At 41.4% G+C, this 26,368-nt stretch overlaps 3 protein-coding genes and 1 long non-coding RNA gene across 22 annotated transcripts in view; 2 read left to right on the forward strand and 2 right to left on the reverse strand.

Moving 5' to 3' along the window:
• The first annotated feature begins 9 nt into the window (after positions 1–9).
• gca (grancalcin) lies at positions 10–4,704 on the forward strand. Its single transcript, XM_054767509.1, has 8 exons — positions 10–150; positions 724–954; positions 1,039–1,108; positions 1,204–1,247; positions 1,317–1,464; positions 2,975–3,088; positions 3,361–3,419; positions 4,269–4,704. Exons 1-8 carry the CDS (start codon positions 127–129, stop codon positions 4,293–4,295), a joined length of 717 nt encoding a protein of 238 aa, XP_054623484.1. The 5' UTR covers positions 10–126; the 3' UTR covers positions 4,296–4,704.
• Positions 4,705–11,034: 6,330 nt separating this feature from the next.
• Positions 11,035–23,828, reverse strand: LOC129173777 (uncharacterized). Of its 9 annotated transcripts, XM_054765470.1 has the most exons (27): positions 23,509–23,828; positions 21,982–22,024; positions 21,805–21,867; positions 21,631–21,735; positions 21,498–21,560; positions 21,373–21,435; positions 20,293–20,355; positions 20,108–20,149; positions 19,983–20,042; positions 19,845–19,904; positions 18,594–18,653; positions 18,338–18,535; positions 17,943–18,263; positions 17,812–17,874; positions 17,689–17,742; positions 17,559–17,621; positions 17,420–17,479; positions 17,310–17,360; positions 14,719–14,778; positions 14,251–14,310; positions 14,090–14,182; positions 13,849–14,028; positions 13,729–13,788; positions 13,611–13,661; positions 13,480–13,519; positions 13,295–13,405; positions 11,035–13,224 (listed from the first exon to the last, which is right to left on the reverse strand). In XM_054765470.1, exons 2-27 carry the CDS (start codon positions 21,988–21,990, stop codon positions 12,947–12,949), a joined length of 2,331 nt encoding a protein of 776 aa, XP_054621445.1. In that variant the 5' UTR covers positions 21,991–22,024; positions 23,509–23,828; the 3' UTR covers positions 11,035–12,946. The 9 variants fall into 9 exon arrangements, with proteins under 9 accessions (XP_054621445.1, XP_054620996.1, XP_054621264.1 ...); XM_054765021.1 differs by having other exon boundaries at positions 21,805–22,024; XM_054765289.1 differs by lacking the exon at positions 23,509–23,828 and having other exon boundaries at positions 18,338–18,397; positions 18,476–18,535; positions 21,805–23,488.
• Positions 12,174–26,318, forward strand: LOC129176956 (uncharacterized). 6 transcript variants are annotated; one of them, XR_008569552.1, is made up of 9 exons: positions 12,184–12,396; positions 12,521–12,591; positions 12,930–13,290; positions 13,385–13,429; positions 17,970–18,049; positions 18,125–18,167; positions 21,512–21,577; positions 21,681–21,751; positions 21,874–26,318. It is a non-coding gene; the product is annotated as an uncharacterized LOC129176956 (long non-coding RNA). The 6 variants fall into 6 exon arrangements; XR_008569547.1 differs by having other exon boundaries at positions 12,174–12,396; positions 13,385–18,049; XR_008569551.1 differs by having other exon boundaries at positions 12,177–12,396; positions 12,930–13,079; positions 13,179–13,290; ... (1 more) ...; positions 18,125–21,577; positions 21,874–26,315.
• The window catches only part of LOC129173125 (potassium voltage-gated channel subfamily H member 7-like), a 40,655-nt gene continuing 38,713 nt past the window's right edge, over positions 24,427–26,368 (reverse strand). For all 6 annotated transcript variants that reach the window (XM_054763764.1, XM_054763931.1, XM_054763849.1 and 3 more), the window contains one exon: positions 24,427–25,063. In XM_054763764.1, the coding sequence (XP_054619739.1) occupies positions 24,919–25,063 (145 nt within the window). In that variant the 3' untranslated portion in view covers positions 24,427–24,918. The remainder of the gene's footprint in view (positions 25,064–26,368) is intronic.

Raw genomic sequence — 26,368 nt, forward strand, 5'->3', positions numbered from 1 at the left:
AAACAGTGACACAAAAAAACAACAACTGCTTTCCCGGAAGTAGTAAAGAAGCAAGTCAAAGCAGTAGTAGAGTCTGTGCTGTTAGCGCTTCAACCAACCTGTGCCATTTTTTAAATTTAACTTAATATGGCTTACCCAGGATACGGTGGGGTGAGTAAACTTAAGTCATCACAGTTGAATGAATTCACTTTTAGTTGAAAAGAACACGTTCGGCTGTTGCGCTCCTCTTCCCGAATTGTGTCACAAACATTCTTAATCCAATTGTGTTTTTACTAAACAGTTTGTGACTTGTTAAGTAAGGGCAAAATGAACTACATATAAATAATAAACATCACATTGCGAGTTTACCACTGGGCGTCGGAAAGAAACGATCCATGAAAACAGACTTCCGGGTTGGAAAATAACCAAGTACAAGATTCACTTGTGCGTGCTACTGCTCGACTTAACTGCTGTCTTGTGATTGATTTGGGATACATTTATGAATTAGGCTTGTGACACACTTCCATGCTTCCACTTGATCTTAAGTTTGTACACGCTGAGAAGTGTTGCAACAGGAAGTGTGCCGTCAGTACCCGGATGTTGTTGCACTCACGGTCAAAATGGTGAGTGTGCCGTGATGGACACTGACCACCCTCTTTCTGTCTGCAGTTAACTTTTGTGGTATGTGTAATTTTGCAAATTATACGATGACGTCATGTAACATGCTCCTTTTCTCACGTTTAGTATGGCCACGGCGGACCAATGCTACCCAGTGGGATATCCGGCGGACCAATGCTACCCGGTGGGATATCCGGCGGACCAATGCCCGGTCATATGGGTGGACCAATGGGAGGTGCACCGCCCCGAGGGGCTGGATATGTGCCCTACGGAGGAGGCTACCCCGGCGCATATGGCGCTCCATCCCCAGCTGCTAATGACCCCATGTGGGGTTATTTTACAGCCATTGCTGGCCAGGTAAGCCCCCCTCCCCCCAATCCCAGTAGCAGAAAGTGCCTCTACGGACACTGCCAATCATGAGGTCTTCTCACCTCCTTGTAGGACGGTGAGGTGGATGCAGAGGAGCTGCAAAGGTGCCTGACTCAAGCTGGTTTCACTGGAACCTACAGCCGTGAGTGGCCTCCCCTATGCTATGCTATGCTATGCTATGCTATGCTATGCTATGCTATCTTAACCTAACCATGACAAACTGTCTTCATGTTGCAGCCTTCAGCCTGGAGACCTGCAGGATCATGATTGCAATGCTGGATGTATCCTTTAGTGTTTCGTCACATAACATGTCTGCCGTCAGCCATTGAACCTTCACCACGGCGTCACAGAGGGACTTCACGGGGAAGATGGGCTTCAACGAGTTCAAGGAGTTGTTTATGGCTCTGAATGGCTGGAAGCAGAACTTCATGATGTTTGACCGGGACAGGAGCGGGACCGTGGAGTCCCACGAGATGAGCCAGGCCATCAGCTCAATGGGTGGGACGCTGTCGATGACTTAGGACTTTTCATCTTATTAGCGTGACAGTACACCGGAATACTGCGCAGAACCCTCCGGCTAGGTGTTACGCAAAGTCTTTTCACAGTTCGACCTTCCGTTGACTTTAGTCTGCCCCAAAAATGTTGGCCTGTTTCCAAATTGTAGCACTTTGTTTACTTCCCAGATGACCTCTTCCACATGTTCTGTATTGAGTCATAAACGTGGCAAAAAATGCGACAGACAGGGCGATCCTGCAAGCTACCCAGCATGCTTTGCGGCGAGAAGCTGACACGGGTGTCATTTTGGCATTTTACGTATGTCGTGCGTAAGCGTTGGTCTTTTGCCAGGTAGGTTAGGTTATGCGTCGTGTGTGTTGACTTGTTTTGGTTTTGGTAGTATCGTGTGCGTTTGGTTGGACCGCTGCGTATGAAATGCTGCTCATACTGCTGTAGATGGCTCCAGGTATACTCTATTGGCTCTATTTCTGTGCGACTCCTTCTATAGCATTGCAAGTCATGTTGCTCGCTATGCCTTGAATGTAATTTTTTTGGATAATAATTATAAAAATTTAAATGATTATAAATATATAAATACATATAACCATACTAATGTCAATAATAATACATTAAAAATGTCTATAATAATAATTATAAAATAATATAAACAGTAATAAAATGAAAGTAATTATACAGAAATATAATACAAATAAATAATAATAAAATAACAGTGATTCTAAAAAATAATAATAAATGGTTTAAATAAGTATCTAATGTAACATGTAAATAAGATATTCATAATATAAATAATACAATATAATTAATAATCCAATTAAAACACACATTTATTTGTAAAAATATAAATGTAATAAAATAATTATAAAATCTAAATAAAAATCTAACAAACATAAATATAGAACATTAGATATACACAATGATACTAATATTATAAATTTTAAATAATTGTAATATTAGTATTAATATAAATAGTAATAAAATAAAAAGTAATTATAAAAATGATATAATTAACAAATAATTATGAAAAATGAATGATGAATAACAACCAGACAAAAGTAATAATAAAAATTATTTACAAAATTTGGCATCTAAATAATAAAATGATTCTCAAAAATATTTAAGTAATAAAGTATAATTATTAAACATTTGTTTAAAAAATAGGATATAATTATCAAAAATGTAGTAATATAAATAATTATAAAATATAAGTAATTATAAAAATGAATGATATAAATCATAATTATTTAAAAAAAATACAACTAATATATATATATTTTTTTAAATTTAAGAAAGATTCTTAGCTAAATAATATATATAAATATAATAATTTAAGAAGCTTGGTGGGCTGAAAGTGTACCGTGGGCCTTAGCTTTTCTGCCCCTGATGTAGATGTTTTGGGTTTTTTTTGGATTGGTCGAACATGTGGGTCTTTTACGACCACGCTAAGATCCCTCGTGGGTGATGGTGACTTTATTCTATTTTGCCGCCTCACCAGGATACCGCATCAGTCCCCAGGCTCTGAACGCCATCCTGAAGCGCTACAACAGAGGCGGACGCATCTTCTTCGACGACTACGTGGCCTGCTGCGTCAAGCTTCGCGCGCTCACAGGTACCGGACTCGCCTCGACGGCGTCCAAGTGCACAACCCCGTATTGCGGTTAAAGTTGACGTGTTTGCAGCCGCCAGCGGTAAGCCGTGATGCTGATCAAAAGCTTATTTGAATATACTTGTACATGTGTATATTGTTTATTTCTATTATGCTTTTTTTGGGAGGAGAAATTAGAAGAAGAAATGAGAGTGAGACAGAAATGTTTTTGTTAAATGTAGTTTACACAATATTTACTACATTCTTCTTATAGTTCATGCATGTTCCTATTTCAGAGAACTTTAAGAGGAGAGATACGATGCAGCGAGGTTCTGTCAACTTCCTTTACGATGATGTAAGACCTTCAGTCTCGCACCTGCTTGCCCTCTGCCACCTCAACCGCCCACCATATAATAATAGTAATGATAATGATAATAATGATCCCTTTTTGACTTGACAGCTCCAAATGAGCATGACATTTAATTTTTCAAATTTGATATATGTAATATAATATAAATCAAATAATTTGTTAATTGAATATTTTTAAAATGTATATGATTTTATATATAGGTTTATTAATTTGTTTTAATTATTTGTTATATTGTTTTTTTAATGAATTAATTAAATAAATGGCACTTTTTTTTCTAAATTCTGGACACACTTTGTACAATTAGAAAAGAATTATATTTAATTGAAAAAATGTTTTTTGTGATAGAAATAATATAAAAGAATTATATTTCATTGAAAAAATGTTTTTTGTGATAGAAATAATATAAATCCATTTGAATCACTTAATTTTAAATTATTAATATGATGTTATATATGTGATATAAATAATACAAATCAATGAATTTCATATTTTTTAAATGCATATTATACTGTACATAGGTTTATTACCTTGTTATATATATATATATATATATATATATATATATATATATATATATATATAATATATTTTTTTTAGGAGTGAATGAATTAAATGGCACTTTTTTCTCAAGTCTAGACACATATTGTACAATTACAAAAAAAAATGGTATTTAATTATAAACATGTTTAATATGTAATAAAAATAATATAAACCCATTTTAAAATGTATATTAGTACCTCTAGGTTATATATTATTTATTTATTTCTAGTATTTCTCTATGCATGAATGAAATGGCGCTTAACCGCATTAACCAGCTGTGTTCTCTTTGGACAGTTCATCATGTGCACGATGTCCCTTTAAGTGCTGCTGTTGGGCGGAGCCGTGAGTCCAGACCCGCCAAGGAGCCAATTACGGATGGATCACGTCCCAGTTCTGCAGGAACCATGGCCAGTCGGGTCCCCGGAGGGGTTTTGGACCTTTCGGGGGAACCTAATGCCTACTGCCACTGCTTATGAATGCTAATATACATCATGAAAAAAAATGTTTACAGCCAAGAGCTGTTTGAATACGAGCTCCAGTGACGATGACACTTTAGGCCCATTTGTAACTTTTATAAAATAATACACTCAAATTCTATATAGCACATCTGTATTATATATATTTACTCTCTATGCATCGGCTCCATTTGGAGTTTTCCATAATCGATGCTGGTGGAGAGTTCATATTCTCTTATTCACAATAAAAAAGAAAAATCTATATTTTGTACAATTCTGGATTTTTGTGTGTATTTACACATTTTAATTTAATTGTCGGCTTTGTCATGTAGGTGAAAAAGCTTTCAAACACTTTTATCCTCACTTAAAACACTTATTTCTTTGAATGTTTTGACTTTATTCTCAGAAAACAGCATTTTCTTCCCCCATTTAAAAGACATTTGTAGACGGTCCCTGCGCTCTGGGCTCGCTGCCGGCTTCTCCTAGAGATCAATATAAGTCAGACCGCACAGAAGACGGCTCGTTTTGATAAAAACTGCGTTTTAGCTGTTAGTCTGTGTTGCCACGGGTGGAAAGAGGTATGGTTTGCTGTGTTACAACCATTCACTTGGGCGTTATTGATCCCGGAAGTTTGAATATGTCAATATGTTTCTCACATCGTTTTGCCTTATTTTGGAAAATATTTGCATTATCTCGCAAAGGTTTTGCGAGCTCTTTTTTTACCCATCAAGAAATGTGTACTCCTCCATTGTGTACTCGTACATCTACACTGCAAAAACAGCCATGCCCACCCATACTTGAAGGAAGCCCGAAATACAGTCTATTAAAATGAGACAACTTTTCTTATTTCAAGCAAAAAATTCTGCCAGTGGGGTGAGCAAAAGTTGCTTGGCTAGAATTGTTCTAACTAGAATATTTTTCTTGGGACTTTCAAGAATATAAAATAAGCACGTTGTTCTGAGTCACGTAGCTAGATTTAAGTCTAATGTTCTTATTGCAAGGTAAGAAGTAAGCCAATCTTATAAGATTCCTAAACTGAGACACAACGTGCTTTTATGAGGCATATAGTACAGCAGATGTAGGAGTGTTATCTATTTTCTTACAATATCTTGAGTCTCCAATTTAGCCTATCATGTATACGGAGAAGCCGGCACACAAGTAGTGTGTGTGATCCACACAGGTGTGTTCCAATGGGGATTTGAACCCACGTTGCCTGACTGTAGAGCTAAAAGACTAAACACTCACCCACCATACAGTTCATGTCTTTTACCGTCCCAATGGGAATTATGCTGGTTACCTCTTTTCAAGCAGCTGGAAGCAAATCATTTGGATGGAACTTTATTTAAAAAGAGTGTGATTGTATCTAAGATTCACTTAATTTAGGAAAACCTATTGTCATAAACACTATCACAACTCTTTTTTTGGCATGGTTTGCATGTAAATTCACTAGTTTTTACATTTATAAACCAGATAAAAACAGTGTTGTATTTTCTTGGAGCAAGTTTAATAATTTTACACATTTACACAGATTTGATGACTAGATTTAATTCAAGATTCAAGAGAGTTTTATTGTCATGTGCATGGTAAAACAGCAGTTATACCATGCAATGAAAATCTTATTCTGTTCATTCTCCCAAGAAAAGAAAGAAAACACAAGAAAGAATAAGAACATAAGAAACATAAACATAAATACCAATAAATTAAGCAACAAAAACAGAAGAGACATTAATACAAATAAATAAATAAAGTGCTATGAGTGTGTGTTGCGTGCGGCGTGTGTGAGTGCTTCGTTGAGAAGCCTGATGGCCTGTGGGTAAAAGCTGTTTGCCAGCCTTGTGGTCCTGGACTTCAAACTCCTGTAGCGTCTGCCTGACGGTAGGAGTGTGAATAATGAGTGTTGTGGATGTGTGCTGTCCTTGATGAGGTTGTGTGTTCTGCGTAGGTCTCTAGATTTATAAATGTCTTGCAGTGAGGGGAGGGCTGCCCCAACAATGTTCTGTGAGGTCTTGATCACCCGCTGGAGTGCCTTCCTATCACATGTTGTACAGTTACCGTACCAAACAGTGATGGAGGCGGTAAGGACACTTTCCATAGTGCATCTGTAGAAGCAACTCAGGATTGTGGTGGACATGCCAAATTTCCTCAGTCTTCTCAGGAAGTACAGTCTCCTTTGGGACTTCTTCATAATTTGTTGGGTGTTGTGAGACCAGGTGAGGTCCTCGCTGATGTGTGTGCCAAGGAACTTGAAGGTTTTCACCCTCTCCACCTCAGTCTCATCAATAAACAGGGGTCTATGCGGCTCCTTTTCCCTTGTTCTTGGGTCGATGATCATCTCTTTAGTCTTATCTGTATTGAGAATGAGATTGTTATCACGACACCAAGCTATGAGGTCCGCCACCTCTCTTCTGTATGACGTTTCAACACCACCAGTGATCAGTCCGATGACTGTAGTGTCATCTGCAAATTTAATGATGCTGGTGTTGTTCTGGGAGGCCACGCAATCATAGGTGAAGAGCGTGTAGAGGAGTGGACTCAGCACACACCCCTGTGGGGTCCCAGTGCTCACAATTCTTGAGCTGGATGTGCGGTTGTGGACTCTGACTGACTGGGGTCTGCCTGTGAGAAAGTTAAACACCCAGTTACAGAGGGAGGGAGATAGGCCAAGTGTGAGGAGCTTATTTGTGAGTTTGTGGGGGCAGACTGTATTAAAAGCAGAGCTATAGTCTATAAATAGCATTCTGATGTATGTGTCCTGGCCCTGTAGGTGAGAAAGGGCTGTGTGGATGGCAGTGTTGACTGCATCATCCGTGGACCGGTTCTGGCGATATGCAAACTGTAGAGGGTCCACAGTTGCCGCCGGGATGCTCTTTTTGATGTGGGTCATGACTATTCTTTCAAAGCACTTCATAACAATAGGAGTGAGTGCTATAGGGCGATAGTCACTCAAGCAGGTCACGTTGCTCTTCTTGGGTACGGGCACTATGGTGGTGGACTTAAAGCAGGTCGGTACAGATGCTTGTGCAAGCGACAGGTTAAATATGTCAGCAAGCACATCAGCTAGCTCTGATGAGCAAACCCGAAGTGCACGGACTCACCATGAGAGGTGAGTCCTGTGTGCTCCCCAAGTCCAGCCACCCTCTCTGCTCATCAGGAGTTTGGGTGTCAAAGCGGGCATAGAACTCGTTCAGCTCATCAGGAAGTGTGGTAAAAAAAAAAAAAAAAAAAAGGAAGTGTGGTATGGCTGGACGTGGCTACGCTACTCCGCTGCCACATGCGCCGAGGGTCTGAGGTGGAATAGTAGCCCTCCAGCTTCTGTCTGTACTGTCTTTTGGCTTCCCGTATGGACCTCCTCAGGTCATATCTGGCCTTTTTGTAGTCATCAGCGGTGCCCATGACAAATGCAGTCGAACGAGCACGTAGCTGAGCCCTTACATCACAGTTCATCCACTGTTTTTGGTTAGGGTATTTTCTGTAATACTTGGTGGTGGTAACAGTCTCTATACATGTGCTAATGTAGCCAGTAACAGCAGAAGCATATTCATCCAAATCAACAGTACAATCTTCCCTCCCCGCTGCAGTTTTAAACACATCCCAGTTTGTGCAGCCAAAGCAGTCCTGAAGTACTTGATCAGTTTCTTCATTCCACACTTTAACTGCTGTACTTACAGGGGGAGCTTGTTTAAGAAGTTGTCTGTATGTTGGATAAAGGAATATAGAGATGTGGTCAGCCTTTCCAAAGTGGGGTCTTGGAACAGCCTTCAAAGCACCTTTCATGTTGCTGTAGACTTGGTCCAGGATGTTATTTTCCCTTGTGGGAAAGCTCACATGCTGGTAATATTTGGGGAGGACAGTCCTGAGGTTACAGTGGTTGAAATCGCCAGATATAATAAATACAGCGTCTGGGTGTTTGGTCTCGTGTTTATCAATGATGTCATGCAGGAGGCCTAGTGCATTAGCAGTGTTAGCTCGTGGTGGGATGTAAACAGCAGTTAAATACACAGCGCTAAACTCACGAGGCAAATAAAAAGGTCTGCATTTCACCCTCAGCAGCTCAATGTCCTGCGAGCAGTGCTTTTCCATCGTCTGTACGTCTGTGCACCACCGTTTGTTTACGTAAACACAGACGCCGCCACCTCTGTGTTTACCAGACGCTAAAGTCTGATCTCCCCGGTAAGCAGCAAATGATTCCAACTGGATCGCCGATTGGTCCCAAATTAGCAAATCTTTACATTTATTTTCTGTGTGTGAGAGCATTCTTAAATTTAGAAAGTTTACAAAACAGTTTTATTCTTAATTTAGGGCAAATATTCGTATCTGTTGTTGAAGAATAATCAAAATAAGGTTTTTTGCTTGTTATTAGAAAAAAATTGTTATTCTGAAATCAGCAAATCTTGAGATATATTTTCTGTGAGTCCGTTCTTAAGTTTAGAAAGTTAGGTAAGCAGTTTTTGCTCATACTTTAAATATATATTCATCTGTTGCTGAAGAATAATCCAAATGAAGTTTTTAGCTTATTAGAAAAAATAACTAATTTCTGGCAAAAAATATCAACAGAATTGGATACTTTATTATTTTGAAAATTGCTAGACAAGATATTTTTTCTTTTAAGAAATGCTTGCTTAAAATTGGACTTTTCTTTCTTGAAATGTCGTTTTTGCAGTGTGAAATATGTATAAATATTTTTGCTTAAATCGAGCCTCATAAAAGCACATTTTACTGAATTCCAGAACCTTATGGCTTCCTTCTTACCTTGTAGTAAGAACATTTGACATAAACCTAGCTATGTGGTTAAGAACTTGCTTATTTTAGAACTCATATTCTTAATTATCCCATACATTTTTTGCTTGAAATAAGTTCTCATTTTCATATAATTTGGGCTTCTTCCAACTATTTCCAGCTGTTTTTGCAGTGTGCGTCTGTATGGCCCTTCACTCCACACTCAGCCTCACGTCCATTGAGATGCCTTTTCATGACCTCAATTCAAAAAAGACCAACTGTATCTTATTTGATCAAAAAACGAGTGTCACTTGCCCCCTCGTCAGGATTACCTGTGCTGACGGCTCACAACTGGATTGGTCAGCTCCTCCAAATGCCTGGGTATCTGGTTGGACCCCCACTTTCTTTCAAGTTCCACATCCATAATCTGCAGGCCAGATGGGGTTCCTTTACCGTAATATGACCTTTTACTCGCTTTGCCAAACATACCCTGGTGAAGATGACCATGCTCGATGATTATGGTAGTCTCTCTCCCATTCAGCCATCCATTTTGTCTCTGGTGCGCCTTGGTGTGATAGGCTGGCCCTTCTAGGCGACTTCATCACTGGCTTCTCAAGGGAAAACACCTCAATACCTCAGCAACCTCTTGCACCTTTCCCATAACAACAATCACCTGAGATCCAGTGACATCATTATGTTGTCTCTTCCAAAAGCCTGCACTGTCTTTGGCCAAAATTCCATCCGTTTTGCTGCAGCCAGTGACTGGAACTCCCTTGAACACTCTTTCCATCACTCCACCTGTTTAACAATCTCTTGCTGACTGTTGTGTTGAGTATACTTTATTGATTGCATGGTTACATTATGTTTTTAGACTTTATGCCAGGGCCTCTTGCCAGGTCATCATTGTAAATGACAAACTTATCAACTGATCTTACCTGGTAAAATAAAGGTGAAATAGAAATCTAAATTACAAGAAAAAAGTTGCAATTTTAAATAATGTTGTAGCTTTTGGAAAATGAGGTCGGGGGGAAAAGTCAACAAGTGTGGCCAGGGAAACATCGGGAGACCATTTGTGCCAACTCTTCACCCTCTACACCTCGGACTTCACACACAACTCCACACAGTGTCAGAAGTTCTTCGATGACACAGCCATCGTTGGTTGTGTTTCAGAGGGGAATGATCTGGAATACAGGACGGTCATCAAGGACTTTGTCAGCTGGAGTGAGCTTAACCAGCTGCAACTTAAAGGAGATGATCATTAACTTCCAGAGGAAAACATCTCACTTCACACCGGTGAACATCCAGGGAGCGGACATAGAGTTGGTAGACAGCTACAAATTCCTGGGTGTTCACCTTAACAACAAACTGGACTGGTCCGTCAACACCCACGCCCTCTACAAGAAGGGCCAGAGTCGCCTCCACCTGCTGAGGAGACTGAGGTCCTTTGGTGTGTGCAGGACTCTTTTACGGACCTTGACTCTGTGGTGGTCTCAGCCATCTTCTATGCTGTGGGCTGCTGGAGAGGGGGCAGCACGGACAGGGACAGGAGCAGGATCAATAGGCTGATCAGGAGAGCGAGCTCTGTCCTGGACGGTCCTCTGGACTACGTGGAGGAAGTGGGGGAGAGAAGGATGTTGGCTAAGCTGACATCCATCATGGACAACACCTCTCACCCCCTACATGACACTGTGGGTTCCCTTAGCAGCTCCTTCAGCAGCAGACTGTTACACCCACGGTGTAAGGAGGACCTTGTCAGGCTCTACAACACCTGCACCACCTGAACCATGTTGTTTTCACTATGTATTCTTTACTTGCGTATCTTGCTTGCTGCTGTAACAAGTAAATTTCCCTGCTGTGGGATTAATAAAGTACAAATACAAACTTCAACACTTTATTGATTCCCACCAAAGTTTTAACATCCACTCGTGTATATTGGAATGTCCAAAGATACACAATTTTCAAAGATGCTAAACATCATCATCAACAATCTAGAACTTTTCAAGGAACTGTTTGCAATTGTTATTACATTTTTTTCAAGCAAGAAAAAGGACTGTTTGCAACTCTCAAGAAATGTAAGACCACCACTCACGGAGCATGTTAGCAATAGTGGCTTCAAAGACAAAAAAAAAAATCATTCGCAGTGTGTGTGTGTGTGTGTGTGTTATGCGGGGCGTGTGCTCAAGGCATGAAAGAGCGGGGCGGGGTGCAATGCGTGCAACACTTTCCAAAGTTAGCGGCCTCTAGGCAGCCGGTTGCAAACAATTCCTATAGGGGGTAGACATGAATTTTATAGATACAAAAACATCAAATATAAGAACATCACCCGTGGCTATCGTGTTAGCAGTAAGTGCTTTTAAAGAAAAATATCTGGATTTGTCACAATTGGCATAACAATGGTCCTGTTAGCATTAGCAAATAAACTTAACCAAATAGGTTGCTGGCAAACATAGGTACGCACGTGTGTCTTACGTGGGCTGTGGCTTATGTGCTCAAAGCATGAAAGAGGACAGGATGTCATGTGTGCAACACCTTCCAAAGTAGCGCCCTCTAGGCAGCCCAACCGCCTAACCGTTGCAAAATCTAAAGACATCCCACTGCTGGCATATTAGCAATACTGACTTCAAAGACAAACAAAAATATCTACAAAAAATTGGGAGTTTTATAGGCTTATACATTCATTGCTAGCTAACATTAGCAGCTAAAAAGCCAAATTGTGATTAAACATGGCTAGTGCGCGTGTGCGTTACGTGGGTTGTGGCTTACACATGCGACGCCTTCCAAAGTTGGCACCCTCTAGGCAGCCGCCTATCGGATGTGAATATTACAATATGATACGAGCGTTAGTAGGTGGCTTCAGCCGGTACGCTGCACAAACTGCATTATGCTAGCATCCATCCGGTACCAATACCGCCCCGGTATTATATCATGGATGGATGCGCCCCTGTGATAGATTGTATTAAAAAGGGCTGGTTTAAAAAGTGAATAATTCATTAAATAATAGGTCAGCCTTGTTCTAATATTAATCTATGAGAGTTGCATAAACAGTGTAAAAGGTTTATAACAACTTAAACTGTGTAAAATGTGTTAACATGGTTAAAAATGTACTTGTAATCAGTTCATCTGGGATCGATTAGTTACATCTGCAAGGGCAGAAAGGGGGAGCTCTTGGCCGCGGTGCTCCATTCTGGATGAGGCTGCCAGAGGGAGACGTGGTGTCCGTCCATCCTCATTCATATCTTTCCCCTTTTCAGGTATGTCCTGGTCAGTTAGATGTATTAGATACAGTACTGCAATATGTGAACGTCTTGAGCATGTTTGGTGCATTTAAGTAAGATTTAAAACGGAGTTTTGAACCACGTTTTGTGTGCTACATAGAAATGTAAGATAGCAGGCTGCCGTCTGTAGGAGCAGTAATGGCGCTCGGGAGGAGTGTAGCACGAACTTGTGTAAGTTGTCTTTTTGTTTGTTTGTTCATGTAGACATGTATATGCTCTTTGAGACCTGCCAGTCTGATAATGTTAACAATAACATGCAAGTACTTTGTATTGAAATTGTGTACTTCAAAAGAATGTTTTGTCATTTAAGTACCTTCATGTAAAAAGGGACACTGTTGTTTTATTAATTTGTTTGGTTTGCTGTATAAGTTCACCTGTGAAAACAAAATGATTCCTGTGTGCCTGATATACACATGTGTTTTTGTGAAATCATTAAAACATTCTGGATGAGGCTGCCAGAGGGAGACATCGTGTCCGGCCGTCCTCATTCATATCTTTCCCCTTTTCAGGGTTGTTACACCCGCATCTACTTTACATTGGGCCCGAGGAGGAAGCCGCTGAAGCTGCTTAGTGATGCACCAGTGTGAAACGTGTGCGCTTCACCAGGCTCGAGATACACAATGTCTCCCTTCATCAGTTGCAATATTGTGCTGTTTGTGGTACTGCGTTCGTCTTTTGTGGTGGTGTCAAACATTTGCATCTTCAATTCTCTGTTCTTAAACAAAGTTAGAGCAATGTATCCTTTGTTTGTAAAGCAGGTCACGGTGAAGAAGTAGACGCCATTTTCGGGGGCTGTGAAAATGCCTGCAGGGGGACAATCACAACTTTATGCCCCCTCGTGGTGCTGACTTGAGCTAACACGCTAGCAAGGTACCTGTGTTGCAGTCAAAGGCACGACCCAAATTGAGCTCCATATACCTGAAGACCACCTTGTTATCTTCCTTTTTGCCGCCCTCTTTTGCAGAGAACGCCACCTTACTTTTGCCTGTAGTGACACATCAGATGCCAGGTCAGAGGTCAACTCCACTATCACACTACTACACATGAATATACTCTCACCTGCTACTTCATCCAACTTGTCCACGCGTTTTGTCAGCGCCTGCAGGAGTACATGTTGTGGGTAATACTTGCTGTGGGTAATATTGTAGTATTTCCTGTTCATGTAAATATAGTCTCCATGTGTGTTTCACCTGGACGTCCGTGGTTTTTGCTGCGTCTCTGTCCACGCGTTCTGTCAGAGCCTGCAGGAGTACATGTGGGTAACACTACCACCTGTCCACGTAAATAACGTATGCATGTGTGTTTCACCTGGACATCTGTGTTTTTTGCTGCATCTCCCACCAACTTGTCCAGGCGTTTTGTCAGAGCCTGCAGGAGTACACATTGTGTGTAATACTGTAGTACTTATAAAGTATCCATGTGTTTTACCTGAACTTCCATGGTTTTTGCTGCGCCTCTGTCCACCTTGATTACGCGTTCTCTCAGAGCCTGCATATGGGCAACACTACTACCTCCTGACCGTGTACATAATACCGTGTGTGTATTTACCTGGACGTCCGTGGCTTTTGCTGCGTCTCTCTCCACGTTGACGACACGTTCTGTCAGAGCCTGCAGGAGTACATTTATGGGTAACACTAGTACTTCCGGTCTGTTTAAATGTCTTTTTTACCTGGACATCAGTGGTTTTTGCTGCGTCTCTCTCCACCTTGTTTACGCGTTCCGTGGTTTTTGCTGCATCTCTCTCTACGCGTTCTGTCAGAGCCTGCAGGAGTACAGGTTGTGTAACACTACTATTTCCTGTCCATGTATAAAGAAAGTATCCATTTTTACCTCAACGTCCGCGGCTTTTGCTGCCTCTCTCTCCACGCCGTCTATGCGTTCTGTCAGATCCTGCAGGTGGACATGTTGTGGGTAACACTAGTACTTCCTGTCTGTATGTAAATACGAGGGATGAGCCGGATACTTGTTATCCGTAATCGTGACGTAATCGAGTCCTCATTATGTATTCACTCTTAACGCCCTGATTGGCCAATCACAACATCTCAGTTGTCAGTACACTTAACACAACACATTTATTTCAATAGCAACCAAAGAACTTGATGCCGCTTGCAGGTGACCAACACTGTGTGTTGTGACCCAATTTAGACCACACATACACAACCTAGCAACTTCTGATCAATCCATGTCAATTTCAGACAACCCATTACCGAGTAAACCACGCCCACTCCACAGATAGGTAATTTAGACAGGTGACCAGATAAAGATGTACTCGCTCATCCCCAGTAAATATGTGTTTACCTGGACATCAGTGGTTTTTGCTGCGTCTCTCTCCACCTTGTCCACGCGTTTTGTCAGAGTCTACAGGAGTACATGTTGCGGGTAAGTAGTACGTCCTGTCCAGAGTTGGGGTGTAACGATTCCTTTCAGTAACGATTCGACTCGTATCACAATTCGTGGTTGCCGATATGATTCAAGAAGGATTTTGGTTTAGAACGATACGATCCGAAATGATTCAGTAACTTTAAATCAATTTAGTAAGCAGGATACTGGACAGTGCAGGTGGAGTTTCCTAGATTCCCGTTGTTTTTTGTAAGGGGTATAAAGTATGAGTAATGCTGACATGCTTTAATACAAAGGATGGACTGCCACGAATAATTTACTTTGTGGTATCTTCCATCTTTCTCGCCTGTACGGGCCCATGGCAGCAAGGGCTTATTTTGTGTTGGTAAGAGCAGCAATTTGAAAGCACCGTGCAGCAATTAGCAAGCAAGTAAGTTAGCAAGTAATATATAACTAACTATATAATAACTATATAAACTTCTGTGTGGAGAACACCGTGCCCTCCAAGTTGGTGTGGTGTTTTCCCAACAACAAACCCTGGGTGACCTCTGAGATTAAGGCCCTGCTGAACAAGAAGAGGGTCTTCAACTCGGGGGACAAGGAGGAGCTGTGCAGAGTCCAGAGGGAACTCCGGCATAAGATCAGGAATGGGAAGGACTGCTACAGGAGGAAACTGGAGAAGCGGCTGGAGCAGAATAATGCCAGGGAAGTCTGGAGAGGCCTGCAGACCATCACAGGCCATGGTAAAGGAGTGGGGAGAGACCAAGCCAGTGGGGACAAGATCTGGGCAGATGAACTCAATCTGTTTTTCAACAGATTTGAGTCTGCCCCCCCTCCCTCCCCTACCAACTCACCACTCTTCACCCCCACATCCCCATCCCAGCCATCCTCTACCCCCCTCTCCATAACTGATCAGGTGAGGAGTCAACTAAAGATCAAGGCAAGGAAGGCCCTGGGACCGGACGGCATCAGCCCAAGAATCCTCAAGGACTGTGCTGACCAGCTTTGTGGAGTTTTCAGGCACTTGTTCAATCTCAGCCTGAGCCTGGAGTCCCGGCCCCGTGGAAGACCTCCTGTGTGGTCCCGATACCAAAGTCACCGCGTCCCAAGAAGCCTAACCACTTCAGGCCTGTTGCCTTGACCTCTCACCTGATGAAGACCATGGAGAGGATTATCCTGCAGCACCTGCAACCCCTGGTGGGCACTCAGCTGGACCCCTTGCAGTTTGCTTACCGGCCTCGGATCGGAGTAGACGACGCAGTGATCTGCCTGCTGCACAGATCACTGCTACACCTGGAGGACAGCGGGAGAGCTGTGAGGGTCATGTTTTTTGACTTCTCCAGGCCGTCACTACTCAACCAACACCTAACTGTATGGGTTATAGACTACCTCACCAACAGACCACAGTATGTGAGGCTCCGTCACTGTGTGTGTGACATAGCGTTGGTAGACAGCTACAAATTCCTGGGTGTTCACCTTAACAAACTGGACTGGTCTGTCAACACCTACGCCCTCTACAAGAAGGACCAGAGTCGCCTCCACCTGCTGAGGAGACTGAGGTCCTTTGGTGTGTGCAGGACTCTTTTACGGACCACGGACAGGGACAGGAGCAGGATCAATAGACTGATCAGGAGAGCGAGCTCTGTCCTGGACGGTCCTCTGGACTCCGTGGAGGAAGTGGGGGAGAGAAGGATGTTGGCTAAGCTGAACCCCCTACATGACACTGTTGGTTCCCTTAGCAGCTCCTTCAGCAGCAGACTGTTACACCCACGGTGTAAGGAGGAGAGGTTCCGCAGGTCCTTCATACTGACCGCTGTCAGGCTCTACAACACCTGCACCACCTGAACCATGTTGTAGTCAATATGCATTCTTTACTTGCGTATCTTGCTTGCTGCTGTAACAAGTGAATTTCCCCGCTGTGGGATAAATAAAGTACATACTGTACATACATAATGTGGTCTCCTTGTACCTTTTGCCACTGAGAGGGTTGGGATGCGTCCAGGACACTGAACAGGATACCGTGGTGTGGTGGGTTTATGATACATTTTGATAATCATGAGACCAAACCGGGAGAGAAAACGTGATTGCAGATGGCGTGTAGTAGTGTAAGGAAGTGGTTACACGTGAGTTTAAATAAGCGACACGCCGCGCTGGATAATGTCACGAAGTGCCACTGCTGCGGGACCGGAAAGGTATAATGCTTAAAACGTTCTTACTTTGCATATTTGGATATTTGGACCGGTAAGCTAAGCTATAATATCCAAAGCGTTCTTTGCATATTGTCACTTATTTCAAATTAAGACATGAGTTAAATATGAATACTTACTTTTTCGAGTCAAAATGCAACAAAACACACATCCATGTAAAACCTGCTGTGCTTAAATCCAATGCTTTATTTCCTAGTATCGATTAAATCGATTACCTTTTAGACAATGTTAGCTCGATATAGCTCTCAGGAATGGAAATTTGCTGAAGATCGATGTAATATAAATCGTTGCATCGATGTAGTGAATGAATCGTTACACCCATAATAAAGTATCCATGTTTACCTGGACATCCGTGGTTTTTGCTGCATCTCTGTCCACGCGTTCCGTCAGGGCCTGCAGGAGTAACACTACAACTTCCTGTCCATGTATAAATAATGTACCCATGTTTTTACCTGGACGTCCGTGGCTTTTGCCGCATCTGTCTCCACCTTGTCTAAGCGTTCTGTCAGAGTCTGCAGTTACAATGTTGTGGGTCATACTGTAGTACTTCCTTTCCATCCAAGTATGTAAATACTATCCAGTAGTTTTTACCTGGACCTTACTGGCGTTTGCAGCTTCCACACACGTTATCAGATTCCTCAGCATGTCCACATGCTGCAGGCGTAGGGGTAAACTGTAGTACTTCCTGTACATGTAGTAAAGTATCCATGTGTGCTTTTACCTGGATGTCCATGGTTTTTGCTGTCTCCATCTTGTCCACGCGTTCTGTCAGAGTCTTCAGTCGTACATGTTAGCAATACTGTGTACTAAGTCCATGTATTTACACTGTCCATGTATTTTTTACCTTGACTATAAGGTTGTTTACTCTTTCTGCGGTGTCTAGCTTGTTCACACGTTTTTCCAGATTCTGCAGGACATGTTGGTAATTAATTTCTTGTCCGTGCATGTGAATAAAGTATGCATTGGTGTATTTACCTTCATGTTTTCTGCTTTTCCATCCAGCTTATTCACTTTTGCCTGAACTTCCCTGTTTGCGGCTTCTGCAGCGTCCGCACGCTGTTGCAGAGTCTGCAGGCGTAAATGTGAGTAGTAATTCCTGCCCATGTATGTAAATAAAGGTGTTACCTGAACTTTATTGTCATTTACTGCTCCTGCAGTGTCCAGTTTGTCCAAGCGTGCTGTCAGCCCATCAAGGAGGATGTACGTATACGTGTCAGGTTGTACAACTGCTTTCTTTATAGATCCCACAACCGATACTACTTTTCCATCCAGATTGTACACTTGTTCTGTCAGAGCCTACAGGCGTACATGTGGGTATTACTAGTACTTCCTGTCCATGTATGTAAATTGAAATGTCCATGTGCGTTTACCTGGACATCCGTGTTTTTCGCGGCGTCTCTCTCCACCTTGCCTACATGTTCTGTCAGAGCCTGGAGTAGTATATGTTGTGTAACACTAGTACTTCCGGACCACAGTACTTCCTGTCCATGTGTGTATCGTGTTTTTACCTGGACATCCGTGGTTTTTGCAGAGTCTGCCTCCACCTTGCCTACACGTTCTGTCAGAGTCTGCAGAGCAGCAACACTGTAGTGCTTCCTGTCCGTGTAATTATCCATCTGTTTTTACCTGAAGTTCCGTGATTTTTGCTCGCTCTCTCTCCATCTTGCCTACACGTTCTGTCAGAGTCTGCAGAGGAAATGTTGTGGGTAATCGTGAGCGCACATCATGCATACACGGCACTTTTTCCCCGGTTCAAACCACATCACTTGCGGGGGGTTTAAATAGCAATAGAAATACTCGTTAGCGACTGCGTTACTCAGCTCCTAGACAATTGTCTTTGCAACATGGTCAAGTGCACAGAGGTCAAAGAGAGCAGGTCATTTGAGAAGACACAATTAGAAGCATAATTTGCAAATTTAACGCTGAAGGCAGTGGAAAAATCCCAAGAAGAACTGTGGACTTGTCAGGTTTGGGCCCAGACTGTACGGCGTGCACTGCGAGATGACTCCCCTGCTGACTCCTGTATGCCAAAATACACGTGCACAAACCACAAAGGTTTTGGGATACTGTCGAGACAAAATTGGAACTCTTGGGCCTGTGGATCGATATTTCTGGAGAAGAACAAGTCCTATAAAAAAAAACCTCGCCTACTGTGAAGCATGGCGGGGGGTCAGTCATGCTCTGGGGATGTTTGCTTCAGGTACAGGGAATCTCCAGTGTGTGAAAAGTAACATTAATTCAATTCCACAAGATCTTGTGTGTCCGGGGCGATGTTTGACCGAACAGGCCCAAAGGTTGGTTGCAGCCAAAGGGCTGGAAGATTCTGCAGTGGCAGTCGCCTGACTTACTGGATGTAGATCGCTTCAAAAAACTACTGTCAAGCTATGTGTCACATCTGAAAGACGTTAGTACTGCCAAAGGGTGTCCTATGGTGTTCTTCGGTCTGAAGTTGTCACAGAAAGGACATTTGTTGCTATATTACAAAAAACACGCTGTGATTGAAGTTGCATGTCTAATTTAAAGTCATTATTTGATCTGATTATAAACAAGATCAAATAAATGTCAAAAACTATGTGACGATAAACCTCAACCCTGACTTGGCCCGAGTCTGACTCGATCCCACCACAGTAATACTGTAAACGGCCTGTGCATGTATGGAAATACATGCTTTTCAGGTCAGGATTAAGTCAGAAAAAGCGTCACTGTGTGGGGATTCTCCAGTGTTGAACTCCGTCTATCATAACAGAGGCATGCTTGCTCTGGTGCGCTTGCGTTTACACAAAAAAATTTAATATCATTAATGAAAAAAATTAGTTACCGCCATTAACGCATTATTTTGACAGTCCAAATTTAAATACTTCCTGTCCATGTGTTTACCTGGATATCCGTGGTTGTTGCTGCATCTCTCTCCACCTTTCCTACACGTTCTATCAGAGTCTGCAGGAGTACATGGTTTGTGAATAACTAGCACTTCCTGTACATGTGTATAAAAACTTCCTGTCCCATTATTTTTACCTGGACATCTGTGGTTTTTGCTGCTCTTTCATTTAGATTTGTCAAATTATCTGTCAGTCTCTGTAGGAGGACATGTTCTGGGTCACTATGATCTAGTGCTTCCTGTCGTGTGTTTGATATTTTACCTCAATGTATGCCTCCAACATGCGCACGCGATCTTCTAGACTCTGCAGGACAACATGTTGTGGGTAATACTGTAGTACTTCCTGTCTCATGTATGCAAATAAACTATGTGTCACCTGAACTTCTTCATTTTACAGGATGACACATTGTGGGTACTTTAGTACACTGTCCCGTGTGTGCAAATTACCTGAACTTCCTCAGTTTTTGGTCCTTCTGCAGTGTCCTCATTGTCCACAGGTGTGGGCACAGCCTGCAGCGTTGATAACGTGTCGGTCATGATGTTGAGCAACACAATGGTTTAGCAATGTTTATTCACCGTCGGGTTCTGATGTTGATTTGACCCTCAAATTTTGGTCGCCTCTCCAAATCTGAACCCTTAATGAAACTTATTTTTTTACATGGGAAATTTGGACTCTCCACTCTAATATAGTATTTATCAGCCTTTTACATGTCATATTCGTTGTGAAACTTATAAACGAATGACCAGCTTTCTTGTATATAAGGTGTTACTATTGTAACAATGTCTGTCTCAGAATAAAGTGCAAGATAAGCCTCACAGTGGGGGAAACAGCTGTTGTGACCAAACGAGTGACTGTTTTAACGAAGCAAATACCTCCAGGATTGTCCGTGTGGATAACAGCTTTGTGGTGATGGTCTAAGTTGTACAATGTATACATACAGTGCTGTTGAATGAAGATACACTCAACAATATAAGCAATATAATATAAACAATATAATATAAACTTAACACTTTTTGTTCCCATTTTTTAATGAGCTGTATTGAAAGATCTGAAACTTTGTACACAAGAGGCCTCTTCTCTTTCAAATATTGTTGACAAATCTGTTAGTAATGAGGTTGTGAACGATAAACCAATGCGACGAGCGAAAGATGTCCGATACTGGCTTTTTTGCCGTTAACTGATATGCCGGTATTGTCCAACTGTCAACTATCAACCAATACCGACACGAGTAACATCACATTTCTTTAAATGGTTGGAAAGTAACAATACACTCTGAGTAGATAATTCATGTATTACATATTTTACGTATTACATATTTTATGTAATACATTTGTGTTTCTTTTCCCTTGATTTACGGTATTTTTGGAAAAATTTTATTTTTAGTTAAATATTTGTTTAAAATACATGAATTTGCTGATTATAATTTGGATTGTTCTTATTTTAGATTCTTATTGTATTGCATTAAAACTACTTATTAAAAACACTATATCTTGTGTATATATACAACTATTTTGCATATTTTTTACCTGAATTTCCTCAGTTTTTGGTCCTTCTGGATTGTCCCGCTTGTCCACAGGTGTGGGTGGAGCCTGCAGGATGACATGTTGTGGGTAGTACTTCATATCCAATGTATGCAAATAAAGTCTTTTACCTCAACTTCCCCAGTTTTTGGTCCTCCTGTCGTGTCCTGATTGTCCACAGGTGTGGGCGGAGCCTGCAGGAGGACATGATGTGGGTAATACTGTCGTCCTTCCTGTCCCATGTATAAAAATAAGGTATTTTACCCGAACTTCCTCAGTTTTTGATCCTTCTGGACTGTCGGGCTTGTCCACAGGTGTGGGCGGAGCCTGCAGGGGACTGTCCGGCTTGTCCACAGGTGTGGACGGAGCCTGCAGAGGACATGATGTGGGTAATACTGTAGTACTTCCTGTCCCATGTATGCAAATAAATTATTTTACCTGAATTTCCTCAGTTTTTCGTCCTTCTGCAGTGTCCTGCTTGTTCACGGGTTCTGTCCCATTCTGCAGGGTAGGCGGCGCCGACACCATGGGGATGAAGACGAGTCCAAAGATGAAGAGCATGGTGGCCATCGGAAGGGTCAAGAACTTTTGAGGCTTCTTACCCGGTATGCCTACCTTGTTCATGATGCAAGTACTTGCGTGATGGGGCCTGCCTAAACTTAAAATGGTAGATAGGGAAGTCTATTCTTGTCATGGTAGTATTTTGTCAAAAAAAATGTTTGTTTTTTTTTAAGTTTGCCGTCCACTAAAATTGTACAAAAAATAATGAATCAGTTCGCTGAGGTTTTGTTCATTTGCCTGTGTCAGCAAGATTCACATCCGTTTCCGGGTCACGCGATTGTTGTTAGCAACTGTTGCTCAGCGGTTGTTCCTTGAGCAGTGGAGAGTCAATTCTTTACCCCACTTAGCCCCCGTCTCGTTCTGAATCACATCTCCACATTTGTTGACTCTCGGCAAGGAAACCTGTTGTAAATTGAGTAAATCTTCTGCATCCCTTTGAAGGAATCTTTCACGTGAGTACAATGTTTTCACTTATTAATGCTATATTTGTGTGTTTTATCATTTGCTATACGTTTGGGTATATAGTTAACCTTTGGAATACTTTAAATCGTGTTATGTGCTTACACATTAGTTGGATATCTGCAAATAGAGTCCCTTGATAGAGAGTCGAAAAAATACGGTCACGTGACTCGTGGAGCCATCTGGGGGCCAAATTCGCGTTTGCCGCTATACAACAGAATACAACAGTATTCTTGGCTGTATTGTTTAGTCATAAAAATGCCGGGTTGTTGTGCATTTGGATGCACGAATAGACACGACGAGGGTTTCAAGCTGTACAGATTCCCTTCAGATATCAACAGACGGACAATTTGGGAGAATAAAATCAACCGTTAGGGCTGGAAGCCGAAGTCGTCTTCGAAGCTGTGCTAGGTAGGTCAATTGGGAGTGTTCGGTCCCATGTGTTGTATTTGGTGTTGTGAATTTCTGTTTAATGTGAATGATCCTTGTGTAAATCACCTCTGGGTGCAAATAAAGTAATCCATGATCTCGAGCAAATTTACCATGGCAACGCTTTGTCCGACAAACAAAAAAAAACATGTCTTGCACATCTTCATGTCAATGTCCTCATTTACCCGAAGTTTCATTTAAAATGCTTCAAAACTGTAGAAGGAATTCGCAATGTTAGATGTAAAGTGCAATAATGAATTTTGGAAAAATAAAAATCGTATTATACTGTTTACAATCTGGCCCAATTTTAGATTTATTTTGATCTGTATGGTCGGGGAACGTCATTTCGTGCACTTAATCTAAACTGCAGTTATTTTATGGATATTACATTGAATACCTTAATATTCTTTATACCACTTTTTACATGCATTATCGTACTGTGCACGCTTGAAGTGGCCCCAACATGGCCGCGTAATCTCAGTTGTCCTAACTATCAAGGGACTCCAGCTGCAAAGCCAAGTGAAACACACACCAAATCCACACGCTACGAGACGCAAAACTGTCACACCGGCGCCACTTGATGCTAATGAGGCAGCTAATGTCAATGCTAGCTATGCTATGTTAGGACCTTTTTACAAGCTTATTTGTCACTGAGCCACATCAATGTACAAGCAATAAATAGTTATGACGTACCAGTTGACTCTCTGGAAGCAATTACTTGTGCCGTGTCCACTTCTCCTATGACCGACACCCACATCTTATGAATACCAACACGTCATAGAGATAGGAAACGTGTCATAAGTCTTTTAAAGATATCAGAGATACGTGTCACGAGCATCACTGTCCTGAGTCTTAAAGGGGTGTTATGTGTCTTAAAGGGGTATTACGTGTCAAGTGGCATCATTATCACCATCAGCTTTAATACTATTAGTGATGTCATCTGCTGTTTATGAACAACATATTTTTCAGTCATTCCAAAGCAGCAATGAAAAGTGAATGGAACTAATCCACAGCAAGCCTTCCAATCCTAAATCATATCAATCATATATAACTACGAGTATTAGAGCCACATTGAAAAAATAAAAATAAGTCATAACGTCACGAGAATAAAGTCGTAATATTAGCTTTGACCAAGGTCACATAAGTCCCCCCTTTTCATAGCCAGCTGTCTCAGGCAATACCTGTCAGTGACGGAGTATTAAAGGAATCTGAGATTTTGAGAATAAAGTCGAAAATGTACGACAATAAAGTAAATCATTTATGAGAAAAAACGTGTAACTTTATGTTACAGGCATTGCCCAAGACAGCTATGAAAAGGGGGGAGTTATGTGACCTTTGGCTTCGGGCATGCGGAGGGGGCGGCGTAAGGATGGCGGAAGTGAGATGATTATTTTCCCTAATAATATTACCAGTTTATTCTTTTGAGTCAAAAATACAATTTCAATAAAAAAATAACATTTTGAAAAATAAAATGTGCCTAATTTGAGCGACTTTAGCGAAAGACAACTCCCACTTGTTTGTGTGACAAGAGCGCTTTCTACGATAAGCAGCAGAGGTCAGAATGCTTGCTGGCTGCGAGGGGATCAGATACTTCTTTCACTCAGTCAAATACAAATTTAATTCATGTTAACCTTTATTTCTTGTTTGTTTTTCCTCTTAAAAATGGATTCGTGTTCAATATCTTTGCAAAAGTTACAAAATTAACAGGGCGTCTTTTCCTTTACAAATGAACGTGCTGCAAAAACATGGCGTGACATATTCGTACTGTACATAGAGTACATGCTGACGTGAAATCTAGTACATAGAAATACTGTGGAGGAAATTCACTTCATAAATCCAAACGGACATCAGGAAGGGCTGGAGAAAAGTTCAGTTTGCATATTCACTCATCTTCTTAGACCCTGAGTCAAATGTCAGCGGAGGCTCACAAACAGGTCTGATCCCCAAGCTGCCTGCCCCATCTGAAGACCAACACAACTAACGAGCATTTCCAAGTTTGTCGTCTTGGTCGTCCGGCAACGTTACCATCTGGAAGACTCTCAGTGTGGAGCAGGAATGCGAAGGTCTCTCAGGCAGGCCCGGGATTCTACGCCAGTCAACTGTCTAGTCTACCAGGGCCCCGAGGGTCGGCCTCTGGTCCTCGGGGCTGCCGGAGCTGCCGGTGCTGTAGGAAGGAGGGCCGGTGGCGCTTTGCCTCTGGAGGATTTGGAGGATGGCTTGGATGTCTGTCGTCATCTGGGACTCCAGCCTGTTAGATTAAAGACCACAACGTAGCATCCATCTTCAGGTAACGCATCTCCTCGTCAGAGTCTTTGGACTGATGATACCGAGACCCTTAGGGGTACGCGACCACACAGCGCAAGAACTGTAGCTGTGACGCCACTAGGCCCCCCCCACCCCACCCAAACACTGACATCAGTTGAGCGTTGCCGGTTCTGCTGATCAATTTGAAAGTCATCCGCTATCGACACTCCAGGTGCGTCTTGAAGACATCCAAAATGCTGCTGCTCGAGTACTGACCAGAACCAGAAGAGACCATAGGTAGTAATATTTTTAAATATTGAAAACATCCATGTATTTAATCAGGTGGTAATGCTGTGATTAACTGCATTTTAAAAAATGAATCAATTGGCAGCCCTAACATTTATATACAATATTTAACAATCCATAATGTTGCCGTCCGCATTTTTTTAAATTAATTGATTGGCAGCACCACTACTACTAGTAATTCTATACAAATATGTTTAAAATCCAGCACTTAATCGGGGTAATGATGCGGTTACGTGCATTTTTTTCAAATTAACTGATTGGCGGAAACCAATAATTATATCAAAAATATTTGATGCTGCAATTAATTACATTTTTTTTAAATTAATCGATGGGCAGCACTAATAATTATAAAAAAAATTAAAATCCATGCAATTTTTCACATTTGTACATTTCATTGCATTTTGTCAAATTAACCAATTGTGCAGTGCTAATAATTATATACAAATATGTTTAAAAATCCATGCATTTAATCAGGAGGTAACGATGTGATTAACTGAATTAAAAAAAAAAATAAAAAAAATTGGTAGCCCTAATAATTATATACAAATATTTTTTAATTGATGCAATTAATTGCATTTTTTTTAATTAACCAATTGGCAGCACTAATAATTATATTAAAAAATATTTTTAAAATCCGTGCAATTCATCAGGAGGCAATGTGATTAATTGCATTTCTTAAAATTAATTGGCAGCCCTAATAATCACATGAATACAATTTAAATATCCATGCATCTAATCCGCGGGTAATCATGTGATTGATGAAATAGTTTTAATTGACTTGCAGCACTAAGAATTATATCCAAATCTTTTTTTTCAATCCATGCAAATAATCAGGAGGTAATCATTGTTATTATTATGAATATTATTATTATATAAGGAAAATTATCATTAAAATGATCATTTTGATTATTATTTACCTGGAAGAACTGCAATATTCACCATTTTTTAATTCATCCCATCTAAGGCGTCCCAAACAGGAAGCACCTGTAGACCTTGGCTTCCA

The sequence above is a fragment of the Dunckerocampus dactyliophorus genome, chromosome 1, assembly GCF_027744805.1.
Source record: "Dunckerocampus dactyliophorus isolate RoL2022-P2 chromosome 1, RoL_Ddac_1.1, whole genome shotgun sequence".
Taxonomy (NCBI): Eukaryota; Metazoa; Chordata; class Actinopteri; order Syngnathiformes; family Syngnathidae; genus Dunckerocampus; species Dunckerocampus dactyliophorus.